At 39.3% G+C, this 19,306-nt stretch overlaps 1 protein-coding gene across 3 annotated transcripts in view; it reads right to left on the minus strand.

Moving 5' to 3' along the window:
• The window catches only part of SYNE1 (spectrin repeat containing nuclear envelope protein 1), a 467,802-nt gene that overhangs the window by 41,770 nt on the left and 406,726 nt on the right, over nt 1-19,306 (minus strand). For 2 of the 3 annotated variants that reach the window (XM_053590506.1, XM_053590504.1), the window contains 2 exons: nt 15,894-16,052; nt 12,546-12,712 (listed from right to left, as the gene is read on the minus strand). In XM_053590506.1, coding sequence (XP_053446481.1) covers nt 12,546-12,712; nt 15,894-16,052 — 326 coding nt within the window. Of the gene's footprint in view, nt 1-4,916; nt 5,115-12,545; nt 12,713-15,893; nt 16,053-19,306 lie in introns of those variants that run through there. The other variant, XM_053590505.1, reaches the window with a different exon arrangement.

A 19,306-nucleotide genomic window follows, 5' to 3' on the forward strand; every position in this document is an offset into this window, starting at 1 on the left:
GTTTATTTACATTATCTTCTTGGGTGCTGTCCGCATAGAGTGGAGGCCCTGAATTTCCTCCTGAGAGGGTGTAGTCTAGGAAGAATGAATTAAAAAGGCTTCCTACAGAAGTAGGAAACACAGACTAAGGAAAAATAATCAGACATGAAAGAAGAATGTTAGGTAGATAGTTAGAATTTGGGCTCTCCTAGGGAAAAAAGACCAAGGTGGGTGCTCGGCCCTGGGGCTGCCTGGAGCAATTGCCCCCCCTGGGAAGAAGGACAGGCCAGTCTCAGAGCTGCCCCACCTAAACCCAACCCTGAGCGACTAACTGCCACACCTCGGGGAAGGAAGAACGCCCTGTGCAATAGGGTTTGGAAAGTAACCTAGAGAAATTTAAGATTAATTACCACATGGCTAACTGTCCATCAAAGTGGTTCCCTGGTAATGTCTGAGCCACGGACAGGGCCCCACCCAGACAGTATAAAACAGAAGCCCAGAACGTAACGAAAGCCTTTTCTTACGACGAGGGGCCTACTTACTGTCTCCGGCTGATGTTATTTTGCTTTGTAAACCTGTCTTTCTCTTGTCAATAAACTTTGCTTCACACTTGCCTTGCTTTTGGTGGATCTAGTCCTTCTTCCATCAAGAGCACACCAAGGACTAAGACACCTACCTGAACCCCGACAAGAAGGCCAGTGAGGGTAGCAGAAATTAAAGGCTGGAAGTTTCAGAAAGGAAGGGTTGGCCAAAGTGTGTTCTCAAGGCCACTGCACCAGACTCACCCGGTTTGCTTCTCATATAAATACAAATTCCTAGATGCCAGTGCAGTCCTATTGAATCAGAACCACTGCAGGGGTAGCCAGGGAGTGTGCATTTTTAGTGAGCACCCCAGGCGACTCTTATGCGTTCTAAAATTTGTGCTTTACTAGTCTGCTTCGTCAAATGCAGAGCAGTATAGTTATGATGAGGTCTAAAAAGGGGACCCATGGTTGGGCAATTGGAAGGAGTCCCCCGTTCCTGAGTCATTTATCGAGGTCTGTGGAAACAGAAAACAGAGTGTATTTAGGCTAAGTAAGACCCTATGGTAACGAAGTACAGTTTGTTATTTTAAGAAAGAAGGTAAGTAAATGCAGCATACCCTGTTTCCCCCAAAATAAGACATCCTCCGAAAATAAGACCTACTTACAGGAAAGCTAAAACGTCCCCTGAAAATAAGACCTAGCGCATCTTTGGGAGCACACCTTAAAATAAGACACTGTCTTATTTTCGGGGAAACAGGGTAGAACCTCTGGAATGACCTGCCTTCAAGGACAAACTGATTTGTTGGCTTTGTGTAATGTAGTTTATTATTAAAATGGCCTGATAATGGTTTTTGGCCAAGAATTCATAAGGAAGAAGCCAAAGAAAGAAGGGAACGGAGGAGAGCAATCTTACATGAATACAGACGATGGAGCTGGGTGCCCAGGAGCCGGGCTGATGGATGATAGGCTCAAGAGCAGGGGCAGACAAGTTAGTTTTGAAACCCCATGTGGGCAGGGTGCGAGCAGGAGTTTGTGGGCAGGGATACGGATAGTATTTCTCAACTCCGTATTATCAAGCAAGAGCAATAACCAATTATAGGGACCCTGTTAAGGTCCTGACGTGGCTGAGTGTACATGGATTGCTCTAAAAAGGTCATGGTGATAGGAATATTACAGCCCTTATTTAGGACGCAGTTCTGCCTTTAGACCCTGAGTCCTGCCTTTGGGTTTAGGAAATATTGTCACCTAATTGGCAGCAACACACTTCAATCTCCTCAGGTGTCAACTGGCCCAATTGAAGATGTATCTTCTTGAAAAAATGTCAAAAGCAACATGATTTTTATGACTCTAGGGATGTGATATATTTGGAGACAGGAATCTGCAATAGAATATTTTCAAAGATTTACAACTTACACTCAGTCATCAGGTATTTCCTAACTCTGTTAAATTCAGACATCACACAAGTCAGTCTCCAGCTGGCAGAACCAGTGGATGGTGTTTTCAAACCACACCTGCCAACAAACCCCTAATCTCAGACTGATTCTGATGTGCTCCTCTGAGGAAAAGACACTGATATGGAGAAAATGTCTCCTAATCAAAGTAGTTTGGACATTTTCATTCATTTTTAGTTGCTTAAAATTATCATCCCTTCTGTTACTGTTTTAATAAATCCATTTTTCTCTTTTTCACTTTCTCAAAGCACTGTCATACAAATACCCTTATAAGCATTTCCACTATGCTCTGCTTTTAATAATAATATCTATGTTTTATTAATTATAATTAATAATATTTATCTTTTTTCAGTTTGTAAAAGCACTCTTGCGTACATCACTTTGTTTTGAAAATAAAAAAAATGTGTGTTTAAAACATTATGTTCCACAATTTATATTATTGATAGGGAAGTAAAACGTGTTACAATGTTTATCATGACTTATATTTCCACACGAGGTAAAACTTCCTTAACTAGTTTTATACATACAAATTGTATACTATCCCCTACTTCAAGGCAATGGCCTTAAATAATATTTCCTAGAACTTTCACGTACATCCTACACACATTTCTCTCATATATAAGACAAAATTCATACAGGCATGAGGCAGTGAGGTGCAAAGCTCGGGCAACACATTCTACCAGTGACCAAGGCATGGACACAGAATTTAACACAGGCCTGGTCATAATTCCCTGAACCGAAAGGACAGTCTACAGTCAATAAACCACCAGAATAGCACTCAGAATGGCGCACAGCATGAGATGTCCATCCTGGTTTCAGCCCCATAGAATGTCCCGCCAGCAACCTTTCCCTCTGCCCCGCGTCCTGCCTTCAGACATGGTGGGATGTGAGCACTGACTCTGCTTCAGCTCAGGGTCTTCAGCAACCTCGTAACAGCATCAGGTGTCACCAGAGGGTACTGTGCTGTTTCCGCCTTACCCTCATTTAAACCCCCTGGTACTATTTACGCACAAGTTGGTCCCTTTCACGGTAAGTTCCTTGGAAAGCAGGATCTGTGAATTTTCACATTTGGATTTTTCCCTATCCTGACCAGACCAAGCCCAATGCTTTACACTAAGTTGGGCACTATTTAAATGCTTGCTAAACATTAATAATTAGCATTTTAAGTGAATATGTTTAATTAATGTTTTCATTTTTCTAAAAATTATTTGATATTAAACGTATACTTAAATTTTTCCTGTAGGTCCAAGATTTGCAAATGGTCTATTTGTCAAGTACTAAAATTTGTTCAATTCCTTGGCTCGAAACTCACTTACTAATATGATCAAAAGATTCAAAGGTGGAAGGACTATGAGTAAACTCTGTTTCACTGGACTGTCTACACTGGCAGAGTAAGTTACAGGACATCTTGCCTAACAGTGATTGAGCTCCAAGGCAGAGTGGTAACATGCAGCATGTCAAGGGCATCGTGACATGGAAATGCTTATTCATACAGTCCATTAGGGACAAATTCCACTTTCAAACGAATGTGCAAATTTAGCAAAGTCAGTGGGGTGAAGTATAAATGGCTTTCCTTTCTCATTTTGTAGAAAGTATATTTTACAACAACTAGCAAAATACATTGTGTGTGTGTGTGTGTGTGTTTTGCAGGGAGCAGATGTGTGTGTGTGGGGGAGGTGAGTAATAAAGGTCCCATATATTTACCTTGGCTTATTAAATTTGGTATTTGCTGGACATGAATCATACTTTTTTAGGAGAAATGTCCCATGTTTTTTCCATTACTTCTTTGAAGGAAATCCCTGGTTAAAGTGTCACCGTATTTTTTATTTATCGATCGTTGGTAAGAAGTTTAGGCAACTTCATTTTTGGTAGCATCCAGGATAATAATTCAGAATAGACGCCTGCTGACGTCACTTGCCCAAGTAAGTTTAGCAAGCCTGATAAATCTGCAAGTCCCTGCAGCTTAGAGTTCTCCTTTCACCAGGGTGTATCACAGGTGGCTGACCTTTCTTGAGAAGGATTCCACTTTCAAATCCAATTGTCCAGCTTGTTAATACTGCCACGCGAATATAGATGCATGCACACACACACAGTTACTTACACATATCTACTCTTCTAGCTACAAATATATGTTATATTTATATGTCACTACTTTGTCCTCCAAACTCATTTAGTATATTCATAACCCAAAACAAAACAAAACAAAAAAAAACCCAATTCTAAATATGATAGAACTTAAGTACCCTTGGTAAATCTTATTCATTTGTGGGAATTTATTTGGGGGAGGATACGGTAAAAAAAAAAAAAAAAATTGAAACAATTTGAAATGAAAATTCCTGCCATAATTTTATTATGACTAAAAAACATGAAGTGAACACTTGCATAATACCCTCAATTACTATTTGAGACATGAATGTGTACATCTTGCACACATATTTTATAGGCTTTGAGTCAGTGACTGAAATTTATTTACAAACACAAACAAAAACAATTTTCTCACACATGCGAAATCCTCCAGGCCCCTGAAACCTGATTTTTATTTAATAAAGGGAACGCTTTCCACTATAAAGTGGTGAACTGGCTAAGGCTGAATTTCAGTTTGATCAGAAGCCCATCCCTTAAATAGCAGATGGCTGGGTCCTTTTCTGGACCTCCTTCCTGTGTCACAGCCTCCCTACTGTAGCCACACTCCCTGCATGACTCACACAGACCAGAGGCGACTGGGAAACAGAGTGGGGGAGACCAGTAACCTTTTCACCCAGCTCTGCACGGCCAGAAGAGGCACAAGAAAGCAAACCAACAAATAACTCTCAGGAGTCCATGGCCAGCGACCTCCTAACACCAGTCATACCCCCTTAGTGTTGCCCAAACCCTTCTGGATTCTAGCCTCCGGCATCCACTCTCTAAACCCCACGCCACACAGAAGCTATGTACAACGGAAGAAACTCAAGGAGAAGCCTGCCTTGTGACATCGCAGTTACAATCTGGGAGATCTGCGTCCGCACAGCCGTCCTCTGCCATCCTCGGGGCACGTAGGTCCTCTGCCACCACCATGAAGCTTCCACTTGCAAAACCTAGGCTCTGCAGAGCAAAAGACTAAATCTCACATGGGGAGGAAAGTTTCCCCTGGTCTGTGTATAGAAGTATGAAAATGTTCACTCTAGACAAATGTTGGTAGTGTCCGCCTGATAACATGACACTGAGCAGTGACAAGTGGTCATGTTTCTAAATAAAACCTACATTCATTAACATGTGCCAGGCTTGATCTCCTGGAATGTAGGCCACGAGTGTAAGAAGGGAAAAAGCTCAGCGTAATCTGCGAGGAGGAGGAAGCTACCGGTCTAAAGAAAGCCTGTGGAAACAATGTCAGCGGCACGCAACTCTGCTGGCCGTAGGGACACCCAACTTTTCTTGCAGGCTGTTTGTTACACTGGAAAATCTACTTGAAAAAAAAAATCATTCCAAGGCAGACAAATAAACAAAACCTCCACTAGTGGTAGTAGCAAAAACAGCAACTCTCTCTTTTTTTTTTTTTTTGACACAGAGTCTCACTCTGTTGCCCAGGCTAGAGTGCCATGGTGTCAGCCTAGTTTACAGAAACCTCAGACTCCTGGGTTCAAGGGATCCTTCTGCTTCAGCCTCCCAAGTGGCTTCGGCTATAGGTGCCCACTAGGACACCCAGCTAATTTTTTACAGATGAGGTCTCTGCTCTTGCTCAGGCTGGTCTCAAACCCCTGAGCTCAAGGGATCCTTCCAGCTCAGCCTCCCAGAGTGCTGACAGGTGTGAGCCACCATATTTGGCCAAAAAGAGCAACTTCTTTTCTTCTTGGGTTCAATATGCCAGCTCAGTGGTATAAGTAGAATTTTTGAGGCTTGTTTGGGAAGGTAGGAGGGGATAGTACCTGGTCTTTATCTTTGAATAGATTATTTGTGCATGAAAAATAATGAAGAAATATTATTCCCCCCTTATGCTTTCAAAACCTTTGTCCTTTAAATAAAATGATGAAAGGTGAAAATAATAACATGTTCATTTTAAGGTAATGAAAAAATGCCCAGATATAATTATTTACTCAGTGGAATTTCAGAAAACTAGTTTTTTTGTGTGTGTGAATTTTAAGAGTTTTCCAATTTTTCTGTACTAAGTATATATATTAACTTCATAATTTAAAATTTTAAAAAAGTCCCCAAATTATTAATTGCTGATAATTTAATCCAGTATAACTAATGCTGCTTATTTAAAATCCTTTTATGATTAAAGTATATGCACAAATAAATTATAAATAAATAAATCATTAACATTTGCTGAGTTCTTTTTAAAAAGGCCTATATGATGAATTCTAACTTAAAAAAAAAAAACAAAGAATTTGGTTTTGGTCGTGTGACTTGATTATTTTTACAACAGACTACTGGAGAAAACATATTTTCTTTATAACAGATACAAAGAAATTTTATATAAGAAATATACTCCGGAAAAGTTAGTACATAAACATACCCTTTTTTGAATTCTTTTATGAAACAATCATTCCTCTGATGTATTATTTTTAATAATCAGAAATGGAAAGATATAAGCTTTGATCAAAGGAATGTATTGGGTACGATTTCATCATAGTAGGTAAGTTTGTTTGTTCTTGATTAACATTTTTAAAAAGTTGAGATTTTTGAAAAATTTTGTCATAATTTCCTTAGTTTAATTTTTTTTTTTTAACTTTATTTAGTCTTCCTCACAGGGTTAAAAAGGTTTTAATTTTTTCCCCATTCTCATTACTATTAGCACATTTTATTTATTCCAGTGAACTAAATATGAGGTGAGGCCAGGCTTTAAAGACACAATTACTGTAACAGCAAGAAATTGCAAAAGTAACCGTGTTGTTATGTTCAACAACAAAGAAAACACTGGGTAAGTCATAGTATATTTGCACTCTGGGATACTCTGTAGCTATTTAAAAGAATAAGACAGGCATACCTAGTGTTTAATGGTACAGATGGCCCTTTCCTGTGCATGGTCTCACTGATGATGTGGCAGTTAGTTTAATGAGCATTTTGCAAATGAGGAATCTGGGGCCCAGAGAAGTTATTCAGTAAGTTCTAGGTCACACAGCAGCCGAAGCAGGTGGATAAACTCCCGCCTATTGATTCACCCTGCACTGTTTCCACACTTGCTGAGTTAATGCTCTCCTGATCCTTATGAGGCACCTTCTGGCTTGAACACCCTGAGGTAATTACACGAGACATAATTTCCAAGAATTAAGTTTCCTTTGACCTCCAGTGCGTGTGGAACTCCATTCAACTGAAAGCCTTCCTGAGAGCAACTGGTATGGGCTCCAGGAAGCTGCCCTGGCACGGAGTGTCACGTGCAGAGCTGTAAACTCCCTCTGAGCTGAGAGCTGACCTTGACTGAGCAGAGTCTGTGCTAACGAGTTAACGGGTCCTATCTCACTGAATCCTTCCCAAACCTTGGTAACTGAGGTGCTGAGCACATACGCAGCTTGGTGGTGCAGAGGCAGGTTATGACACAGGCCTTGGATGCCCCGAGCCAGTGCCTGGCCATGCGGCTTTACTCTCATCCACATATAGCACTCTTTCACATCGTGTCTTTGATTTGAGAAACCCAACCAAGAGCGGCAGGCCTGCTGCATGCAAAGAACTCCGGTAGGTCAGAGATGACTATGGAGATCAACTTGGGGACGCTTAGACTTCAGCAGAGGAAACCGAGTGTGCACCAGGAGTCACACAGGACCCCACACAGCTCAGGGAAACACCGTGAAGGAGAAGCACGGAGAGCCTGCCGAGCCATCTAACTTGATGAGGAACCCCCAGGAGCCGGCCAGGTCTGGCGGGCAGGAGACTGACCAGGAAGAGGGAAGAAAGGGAGAAGCCTGCGAGGAGGAGCAGTCTGTGAACTTGCCTTGTCACCCTCATTGCTGTTAAGGACTGTTTCTTTTTCATCTTTATATCCCTAGAGCAAGTGTCAGCAAACCATGGGCTTGTTTTGGTAAATACAATTTTATTGGAACACAACTCTGGTTTTCTATTTACATTTTTTTCATGGCTGCTTTTGCTCTACAATGACAGAGTGATTTCAACAGAGACTATTTGGCCTACAAAGTAAAAAAATATTTATTATCTGGTCCTGTACAGAAAATGTGTGCCAACTGCTGCTCTATAGCAATAAATGCAGTACTTGGTATGTAGGAAGCATTCAATAATCTTTTTTTAAAAATTACATTTGTTTTTATTCTACTTCTGCAGAATATTGAAGGAAGCTATAATAAATTTGCAGATTAAAAATAACCGGTCACAAAAGAGATCCTATTGTCTGATCCACATATGTGAACTATCCAGAATAGGTAAACAGAGAGAGAGACAGGTGGATGGTGGTTTCCTTGGTCTGGGAGAAGTGGGGAGGACAGAGAGAAAGAAAGGATGACTGATAATGGGCTTTCTACTGGGGGGTGAGCAGAATGTTTTAAAATGGACTGTGTGACACAGACACATAGCCCAACAGATACACTAGAAATCAATGATTTACATATTTTAGACAGGTGAGTTTTATGACATGTAAATTATATCTTAACGAAGTTGTTACTGATAAAAACAAAACCAGAAGAAGCAAATAACTACTAAGTGCTTTTGTTTGGGTGATGAGGATTTAGAGTTAGAAGAGGGAAGAGAAATTTATTCAATTGGAAGGTCCAGTTAACCAAAAAATAAAAACAAATAAAAAAAATTTACAACAGAGCCAACAAGCTGAATCTGGCTTCCCTAGACACAATGAAGACAACAGGGAAATGTTAAATCATTCGCTGTCTCTCATAAGGGGAATTGAACAATGAATGGTAGAGACAAATGTACTGCGGTTAGTCCCAAGCTCTAGAGAAACTGCTCCCTGGGTTCACGGACAAACAGGAGAGCAGGTCTCCTCCACAGCAGGCTTAGGGTTAGACTTATGCTTCCATGGTGGCAGTTTATGCTGACTCCTGATGAAAGCCAAAGGCTTGGAAATGTTTTTAGTTGTCTAGGACAGTGCTGAACAATAGAACTGTCTGAGATAATGAAAATGTTCTGTGTCTTCATTGTCCAGTGAGGCAGCCACTGTCCTAGTGCGGTTATTGAGCACTAGAAACGTGGCAAGAGCAACTAACTGTAATTAAAGTGTGATTTAATTCTCTTCAACTTCAGTTAATTGAAATAGACCCTGTAGCTAGTAACCGCTGTGTCAGGGCAGATGTAGAGAGTATGACATGGATACTAGAACACTGTCCACTGAGCCCTAAATGTCACCAAGCAAGTTTTGTTGCCCTAAAAAAATGGACAATGCTTCGTGATACAGTTAGTTTAAAAACTCAACGCTAAATATAACTATTTTGTACACAGAACGGTCCGATCTAATCCAACGGTGTGATACGATGTCGATGCTAAGGTATGTATTCTATTCGCACGCATGTAATAGGGGTTTTGTTTTTATTAGTTTATTTTTTGTCCTTTCTGTGCTTCTGTGGTCAAAAATGAGAAGATAGAGCTCATGGTATGAGCTGGGAAGATGTTCACCTGGAAATACGATCGTCTTCAAAAATAACCTTTCCATTCCCTCAAGAGCACCCAAAATAACATAGAAATACCAAAAGGCATACAATAGGTTATGCTCTGTTTTAATGAGTCAGTGTGGAAAAAAGTTGCAAGAGGGAAGAGTTGTGAATGGGACCGAATCATGAAACCTAACACTGCAGCTGGCAGTTCACAGCTGGGCGTGGGGGACACGCCTGTCGTCTATGCCCTGATGAAGCTTTGGTAAACAAGGAGACAGAATGTGAATGTGGTGGCGAGTGCCTTGCGGGAGAGGCTGCAAGTGACATTATGAACCCACAGTGGCATCAAACCCCAGGCCAACCGAATGATCAGAACATCATCTGGTCTACTTTGGAAGGATACCACATATACAAAAATCTCCCACAGGGGTTGTATCCATGCACCGTGACGCTCTTAGTAAGTGGAAACATATGTGAGCATTTTAGGAGCTATGGTACAAAGCTTGGGTGCCTTATAAAGATATAATTGATTCAAGTTTATTAGTGGGTCCTTTGGGAAAGTAAACTAACATCTAGAAAATTCTCACTTGAACAGCTAGACAAAAAAGTTATAAATAAATACAAGTTTGAGGACAAAGCACCAAACTCATTTGCTGTAATGCTGGCTAACAGCTGGGAATACACTAAGCTACCATTTGCGACTAGATTACATTATGTTTAATTTAAAATATTTTTGACACAGTGCCTCCCCATGCTCCACACCATTGAGCCACTAAAAGTTAGAAAAGAATATGAACCAGCTCAACTGGATTACATGGAAACATAAATCAATCCACGAGCCATATATAATCTGACACACAAAAATTCCAGGGGGTGTTTACCAAGTGGGCAGTTTCCCTAAGGATATTTATAGAGCAAAGGTCTTCCATTTCTTTTTTCTGAAGCAAGATTGTGCTATTTTAGTGGCTGAGAAGTGATACTGAACAGAGCATTAGATTTCTAAAACCTACATCTATCTAAATAATTAGAGTAATTCAAGCTCAAATGTTGTTTCCACGTTTTCCAGAGTGCCTTTACCAGAGCACACACTTAACTCCTTGTTCTACTTGATTTTGTTTTGCATGTTTATAGTTCTACCTTTGGATGAAGAGCCTCTGGGTCTCTCATAGTTGCTGTCACATTGTATTTTACAAAGGATTTGGAAATTAGATCAGTAAGATCAGTAATAGAACCTTTCTTTCATTTAATGGTATTCTAAGATAAAAAAGGAATTTCCAAACCTGACAGGTAGGAGAACATAGTGGACTCAAGTGTCAGAGAGTGCAGACTCTACCACTCAACACATCCATGTCCAAGGGCAAGCCTAAGCCTCAGGATTTGCATCTGTAAAATGGGTACTATAATAACAATGCCCACCTCCTAGGGTGTTACCATGGATGGGAAGATGCGCATGAAGCTGGCAGCCTGGTCACTGGCACAAAGGGTTCAATAAATGTTAGCAATAAATATTGACAAACGTTTTAGAAATTAATATACACTGATTTCGTTTTCGTTTCATTATAATCTCACCTTCTTGAGTTAGACACTTTTTGATAAATTCCTTACAGAAAAAAATAAAAAAAAATATTTTCAAAATCAGCATCCTGAATTGCCCTGCCCATGTGTAGTCTTAGTGCACACAGTATACAGGGGCACTATTTCATGTCCACCCTTATTCAGCACGGCTAAGAAACTCAGATCTAAAAAATGTGTCGCGGGATAACCCCAAACAATTGTGAATCAACAGCATTAGTAACAGTCCAACTCTCCTAACTGCCACGAAGAACACCCACTCAAATATTTAAGTATTAATTGAAAAAAATTTTTTCTTCTTTAACCAAGACAGAGTCTTGCTTTGTTGCCCTGGCTGGGGTGCAGTGGCATCATCACAGCTCACAGCAACCTCAAACTCCTGGGCTCAAGAGATCCTCCTGCCTCAGCCTCCCAAGTAGTTGGGACTACAGGTACGCACTACTATGCCCAGCTAATTTTTCTATTTCTTTTTTTTGAAATGGGGTCTCGCTTCTGCTCAGGTTGATCTTCAACTCTTGACCTCAAGCAATCCCTGACCTCCCACCTTGGCCTGCCAAAGTCCTAGGATTACAGGTGTGAGCCACTGTGCCAGACCTCATTGAAATATTTATTGATCTCATGTTAAGTTCAGGCACTATCCTTGAGCGAATAAAATGGGTAAAGCCGCCTGACCTTAGGGTGCCCACATTCCAACATGAAGCAAAGCTCACCTAAAACACAGCGTGGATAATACTTGGGTCCTTCCTTCTTATATCAAACAACATAGTGCATCACTCGACATATCAGCCTTTTTATATATATAGCTAGTAAACCTCCTCCTGTATTGTTCTTTGTAATTTTTATCCCTTTTACTCACCCTGCCTTTCTGTGACAGAAAGTGAAGGTGAGAATCCTCTCCGATACAAGGCAGACGCTAAAGCTGAGCCCAAGACTACTGTGCCACTGCTGCTGATTTGTAAGCCAAGCAGAGTGGCAATGATCACATTTACTCCCCCACCTTGCTAACCAAAAATGTAGCAGAAATATACTATATTTCATTGCTACTGCTGACGGCAACACCCTCCACAGAGATTGGTCAGCAGTTTCTCTTGCTTCCTGGTAGGGAGGGGGTTGAAAACCCATGAAAGCCTGAAATAATTTCTTCTTGGAAATGGATTTTGTTTGGATAGGATTCTCTCTCTCAGCTACGTGCAGGCAACACTAGATGTATGAACTCAGAGTGCTTTACCTAACCAATGCAACCAGTGTAACCTGGTTCTCTGCAGCCTCAAAGAATCCCCCCAAATGAGAACAAAATAGATTTATGAACTCAGAAGGAGAATTTTCAAGTTAGTGTAAGTGCCATTGATGAGGACATCATGAACATTTTCCCAAATGTTGGGATGACCCAGGAAGAGAGTGCTGGATTGGATCATGTTTAGCTGAAGTGAGAGGTGGACAGAAAGGCCTGAGAACGCTGCCCACTGTGTCCTGTGGACGAGGGTCCTCCTCACCTGGCCGCAATGAGGTCCAGGAGATGCTGCCACCGGTCGTTGACTTTTCCGAGCTTGTATTCAATCTCGGACGCTTTGCTTTCATGGCTGGCTCTGGCAAGTCGTTCTCCCATTTGCTGGAGCTGCATTTTGTTCTCTTGGGCAACAGCAATTTCTTCTTGGTAATCCTGGGTAATAAATGGCAGTGGCAGAGGTCAGAAAGCAGAGTCTTACTGCAGCCGAGCTGGCCCTACTGCAATCACAGTCACAGTTTTCTACTGCTTTGGACATAGTTGGGCATGAGGAACACCATGTGACTGTGAGTCCATGTACACAAGAAGTAGTAGTAACCATTATTTTCAGCTCGTATGAAGAGTCAGGATTAAATTTTCATATAAATGCTCTTGAAGGAAATGGAATAATCTCTGTTGATTTAAAACATTTGAAAACAATGAAACAATATACATAGACACAAAAAATAAAACTTAAAGGACTTTAACACTGGAAATGATACCTTATTGTTCTAATAATTAACCCCATGTTATGTTTAGAATAAATTCCAATACAAATCGTTGCCAATAGGCCCATAAGAGGCACCCACACGTGCATATATCCACAGGAACACATATTCAGTTGATATGTGATGTATATTCATGTAAATGTGTATAGGGTGTGTGTCAAATATGTTATTTGTGCACATTTTAAAGAAAATTGTCTATACAATACCATCATTTAGCATCACATAAATCAATGATCAATTAACTCTCCAGAATAACAGCAATTGATTTTAGACAATCAATGCGCCTCACACCTTGATTTATTCAGTTTCTGTGCTAGTTTCTCTCAAAATTATTCTGGTTCAAGAGAGCAGACTCTCTATGGCTTATTGGCAAGTGGCATTACATGGTTCGAGGTAAATGGTGATGAAAGGACAGTTCCCTCCTTGATGCCCAGTGACCCTCTTACTCTCTTGCCACAGAGACAGGATGAACTCTTTAGGATCTTTCATCTTTGGCTTACGTTCTTATTACACATCACGCATTTTCTCGGCAGAATAATATATGAAGACAGGGTTTATGTGAGAATGAGTATTTCAATCTTCTCTTTCTCTGAAGTTGGTGTGGTGGCAGGGTCGCCCTCCCAGGTCACTTACCTACACAAAAAAGGGCCCCCAGAGGACGAAGAGGGGCTAAGGACATTTTACTCCACGCCAGTGATGAGTGCTTTCCTCAAACCCTCCGTGTTATGTTATTTCAACACAATGGGAGTCAAATACTAATAGCAGATGTGTTTCTTAATAGATACATTATTTGATCCCACATTTGGATGGTCTTAGTGAGAAATGTTTATTTCAAAGGAATTACTTCAAGCTTTTAAAAAGTATGTAGAATAAAACAATCCTCTTGGATTGTCTTTAAAATTAATGGCATTTGAGTGTTTAATACCAGTAGACATTAAAACCTTGGCCTCAGATTTTCTTTTTTTATCAATTGCTTTTCTTCTATGTTGTCAAAATTACCGAACCTTGATGCTATTTTCCTTCCACACAATGAAACCTACAAGGAGGAAATCTCGTAAAAACTTTAAAAAAAAAATCCATTGGCTTATTTTATATACAAACTAGCATAGTTAATATTTTTTTATTAAGTCATATACATATAGATCATGCATACATTAATGAATTTATGGGGTACAATGTGCTGATTTTATATACAATTTGGAATGCTTAGATCAAATTAATTAATATACGGTTTCACCTCATTTACTTAATTATTGTGTTAAGACATTTATGTTCTATACTTAGTAGATTTGACACATACCCTTGCAACATGCTCCATAGGTGTGGTCCCACTGTTTACCCTCCTTCCATCAAACCTCCCATTTTAAAATGCCCCCATTTTAAGGAGCATTTCTAATATTTTGCCAAATAATGTAACAAAATTATCTATGTAAAAAGCTAAACTTTTTCTAAATTTTAAATTAGGGCAATGGTTGTTCAAAAGATACTTTTTTCCTTCTGCTTCCAATATACCCAGCCTAAATTTCATAATGAAAAGCAGTAAGAATAGTTACTAATGTGAGCAAAACTTATTCCATTGTATTAATCACATCTCTAAGCATTCTTTTACACCCAGGAACTAGCAAAGTGTAATTGTGGACAGCTACGAAAATGAAATCTGTGTCATTTCAGTCCACATTTTATGGGTTTACAGTATCAAATAAACAAATGCTTATCCATGGAATTTGCAATCTTCTGTAACATTAAACTTTCATATTGGTTTTGAAAGTTTTATTTTTCTCCTTATATGTATGTATAGATAAAAAGGAATTTTTTCTAATTAGCCATTTATATTTCCTTTTAGAAAGAATGAAACTATAATTCATTGAGTTGATAAAAACAGATAAAAACTACCTTCTGAAGGCTATATTAACTTGTTTGATGCAACCATTCCAAATTGTATTTAAAATCAGCACCTTGTACCCCATAAATGCCTTAATGTATAGACGCTCTATGTGTTTATGACTCAATAAAAAATTTTTTAATAGATTTAGAGAGTAAAAATAAAAAAAAAAACTACCTTCTGAGAAGGTAGGCATTGCTTTGTGGACAGGAGACACGGTAATAAACAAAAGAGACCAAGTCCCCATTCCTGTGAAGCTTATAGACCAGAGGGGCTGCCATTTGGACAGACAGGAACAAGAAAATATGAAAAATACATCGTACGTTGGCTGGTGACACATACAAATAGGAAACACAAACAAAAATAACATTCAGATGATTCATTGTTCATAAACAACATAGAAGCAACACTGAAATTATCAAAACTTCTTAAATGCTAATAAATTTGATCAGCTCTATCTAGACATGAGAAATGTTCTAAATTCAACTGAACATATATAATAATCTAGTAATATATACATAACTTGAAAATAATATGAAGCCAAATTTTTAGGGAAGTCCTGTTTCCTATCTATGGTCTATAAATCATGTTTTAGAAAGAACATGTTGGTTAAAATTTATCCTAAGAATTTTTTCTCTTAGTTCCTCTATAATGTATTTTATCTCTTTAAAAAGAAAAACAGAGAAAGGAAACAATCCATATAAAATGATTCCCACTGAACAGGTTGCTAAAACCTCCAAATGTTATCAACGGATAATCTATTTCATTACAAACTGAAAGTATTCTATGTATTTTATATGTAAAGCAGGCCGTTCCATGCAAGCTTATTTTATATTAAAAGATGAAATGTTGAAAATGTAAGTCCGTTGACAAGAAAATAATCACGAGTAAAAGCCATCTTGTGTCCCTGTTAAAAGGATATTTAAGCATTATGAAGGGTAAACATGAGGAGTCACACATCCTGTACCTTCCTGAGTTTCTCAATCATTTCCTCGATGAGAATTTCTCCATTTTGGGACACTTTGCTTTCCATTTGAGTCAACCATTCACAAAGCTCCTTGTTCTTTTCACTGAAGACTGCCCACTCATTTAATCTTTCACTTACTTGCTGGCGCCTCAAGGAGAGCTGAAAAGTTTAAAAATAAGCAAAAAAAAATAATAATAATAATAATTAGAGTGGTGCCCATAACCCTGAGGAAAGCAGAAAATAAACTAGGTCTAAAAATGAACAGCAGTTATACATCAGTTTTGTCCACTATTTCCTGATATCCAGAATTTGCCATTAAATATGTATAAGTAGGAGACATTGAACCCTACAGTTCTTCCCTCAAGACTCACATGCAGGTTAGCTGCTTAAAGGTTCTGAATAATCCATCTTTAAATAACAGTGAGTTCAGCTCAGATATGACACAGGATCAGGGAATGTAGCTTTTTTTTCCTCAAACACCCCAAGTTTCTTCCAAAAGAAGTTTAAAAGAAAAGGGAAAGATAGAAGAAGGACAGAGAAAGAAAGGAAAAGAAAAAGAAAAAGAAAAGAAAGTGGAAGAACAAAAAAGAAAGAAAAGAAAAAAGAAAAAAGTAAGTGAAGAAGGGAAGGAAGTAAAGTGGGGAGAATGGTGGAGCCTCAGGTATGCAGAGGGCGGAGCCAAGCCGGGGAGGTGGGGCAGGGGCTGCTGGGAGTGGAGGATGTCTGCTGCTTGCTTTGGGCAAGTGCCTTTATTTCTCTGTTGATTTCATTTTTATTTATTTATTTTTGCTTCTTTTCCTTCTTTTCTTTGCGTAATAGCTTTACTGAGATATCTTTGCAATGCCATACAATTCACCTGTTCAAAGTGTGCAATTCCTGGGCTTTATTCTATTTACAGAGTTTTGTAATCATTGCCACAATGCATTTCAGAACACTTTCATCACTTAAAAAATAAGATAGTAAAAATCTCTGTAGCTATTGGTGGTCACTCTCCTCCCCCACTTCCCAGCTCTGATCTCTTGCATCTCTGTGGATCTGCCTAGTCTGGACATGTCATATATCAGTATCATAAAATATGTGGTTTTTTGGAACTGGCTTCTTTTACTTAGCATATTTTCTTATTTTATTTTATTTTTTATTGTTAAATCATAGCTGTGTATAGTGCAATCAAGGGGTACAATGTGCGGGTTTCATATACAATCTGAAATATTCTCATCAAACTGTTCAACGTAGCCTTCATGGCATTTTCTTAGTTATTGTATGTAGACATTTGTATTCTGCATTTAGTAGGTTTCGCCTGTACCCATTCTAAGATGCACATACGTGTGGCCCCACCCATTGCCCTCCCTCTGCCTGACTTAGCATATTTTAGAGATTCATCCATGTCATGTACCATCTGCCAATACTTCACTCTTTTGTACTGTTGAATGCATTCCATTGTATGAATATACTACATTTTATTTCTCAAATTTTCTGTTGAGAGATATTTGGGTTGTTTCCACTTTTTGGCTATTACAAATAATGCTGCTATAAACATTTGTGCACAAGCGCTTGTATGGACACATGTTTTCACTTCTCTTGAGTACCTGACTAGGAGTGGATTTGCTGAGGCTGAGTCACACAGTAACATCACAGATGGTTTTCCAAAGTGGCTGCACCATTTTCTATTCCCACCAGCAACAGAGTTCCAATTTTCATACATCTTCATCCAATTTTTGATTATTGCCATCCCAATGGGTATGAAGTACGATCTCACTGTGGCTTTGATTTGAATTTCCCTAATGGCTAATAATGTTGAGAATCTTATTTCTCATGGCCGTTTATTTTTTTATTTTTATTTATTTTTTTTGAGACAAAGTCTCACTTTGCACCCTCGGTAGACAAAGTGCCTCGGTAGAGTGCCACCACAGCAACCTCCAGCTCTTGGGCTTAGGCGATTCTCTTGCCTCAGCCTCTGGAGGAGCTGGGACTACAGGCACCCCCCCGCCACAACGTCTGGCTATTTTTTTGTTTTGCAGTTTGGCAGGGGCCACGTTCGAACCCGCCACCCTCGGTATGTGGGGCTGGCGCCCTACACACTGAGCCACAGGGGCCGTCCACTCTTGGCCATTTGTGTATCTTCTTTGAGAACTATCTAGTCAAATCCTTTGCTCAATTTTTAATTGGGCTGTCTTTTTATTATTCAGTTGTGAGCATTCTTTACACAGTATAAATACAAATAAAATACAATATAAAAACAAATATAAATGGGTTTGTTTTCTTAAGACTAGGTCTAGGATGATCCTTTTCAGAATGCCAAAATTCTCTGACTTCATAATACAGTCCTCTTGTTTTTACAGTGCTGTTTGAGATACTAAGGAATCTTTCTAGTTGAAATAGACTACAGAGCAGCAAAGTATAATACTTAAGAAGGTTTAAAGATGATCTTCCACACAGTCAGGCAGACACCGTCATTCCACTACCAATTCCATTTCCATTCCGATTAAACACCTTTCCTTCAAATTTCTTTCCTTCCCAACGTTTCATTATTAAAAATTTCAAACATAGAAAAGCTGAAAGAATTTTATGGTAAGCACTTACGATATACCCCTAGACTCTAAGACTGTTCACATTTTGTTATATTTTGCTTTAATACCTATATATTCATCTATTAATCCATTTACTTTGTGTATTTCAAATACATTTCTCCTTTAAGATGAAAATGAAAATATTTCTACTATACGATTCCTAATTATCCTTTCTGCCTAGGAATGGCTCTATTAATGATTAAGCAAATGATATCTCAGGCCCCATTTTATCCCCAAATATTTGTGATTCTATATCCAAGAAAACAGCTGGGAATCAGGCCAGGAGCCCAGGATACAAACCTAGCTGAAGACTAACTTCAGGCAGAGTGCGCTGCCCACAGAGTGAGCTCCATAATCTGCCTTAGTTGAAAGGCCACTTTTAGAAAGTTTTTCTTTTGAGTTATTATCCCTTAAAAATAAAAATTTCTCAAGTCAGGCGTGCTGGGCTCACACCAATAATCCCAGCACTCTAAGAGGCCAAGACAGGTAAATTGCTTGAGCTCAGGAGTTCCAGACCAGCCTGAGCAAGAGAGAGACCCTGTCTCTACTAAAAATGGAAAAACTAGCCTGACATTGTGGTGGGTGCCTGTAGTCCCAGCTGCTCCAGGAGTTTGAGGTTGCTGTGAGCTATGAGGCCACAGCACTCTGCTGAGAGTGAAAGTAAGACTCTGTCTCAAAAATAAATAAATAAATAATAATAAACAATTCTCTGGGTCTGGGTGACAATGATGAATTCATTAAGCATTTCCCAATTAGTACGATTCTGTTTACCATGTGGGTTGTTTTGTTTTTCGAGGCAGAAGAATATAGAATAGCCAAAAGGGATAAGTACATGAGGGGCAGTAC

Source organism: Nycticebus coucang, chromosome 5 (genome assembly GCF_027406575.1).
Source record: "Nycticebus coucang isolate mNycCou1 chromosome 5, mNycCou1.pri, whole genome shotgun sequence".
Classification (NCBI taxonomy): Eukaryota; Metazoa; Chordata; class Mammalia; order Primates; family Lorisidae; genus Nycticebus; species Nycticebus coucang.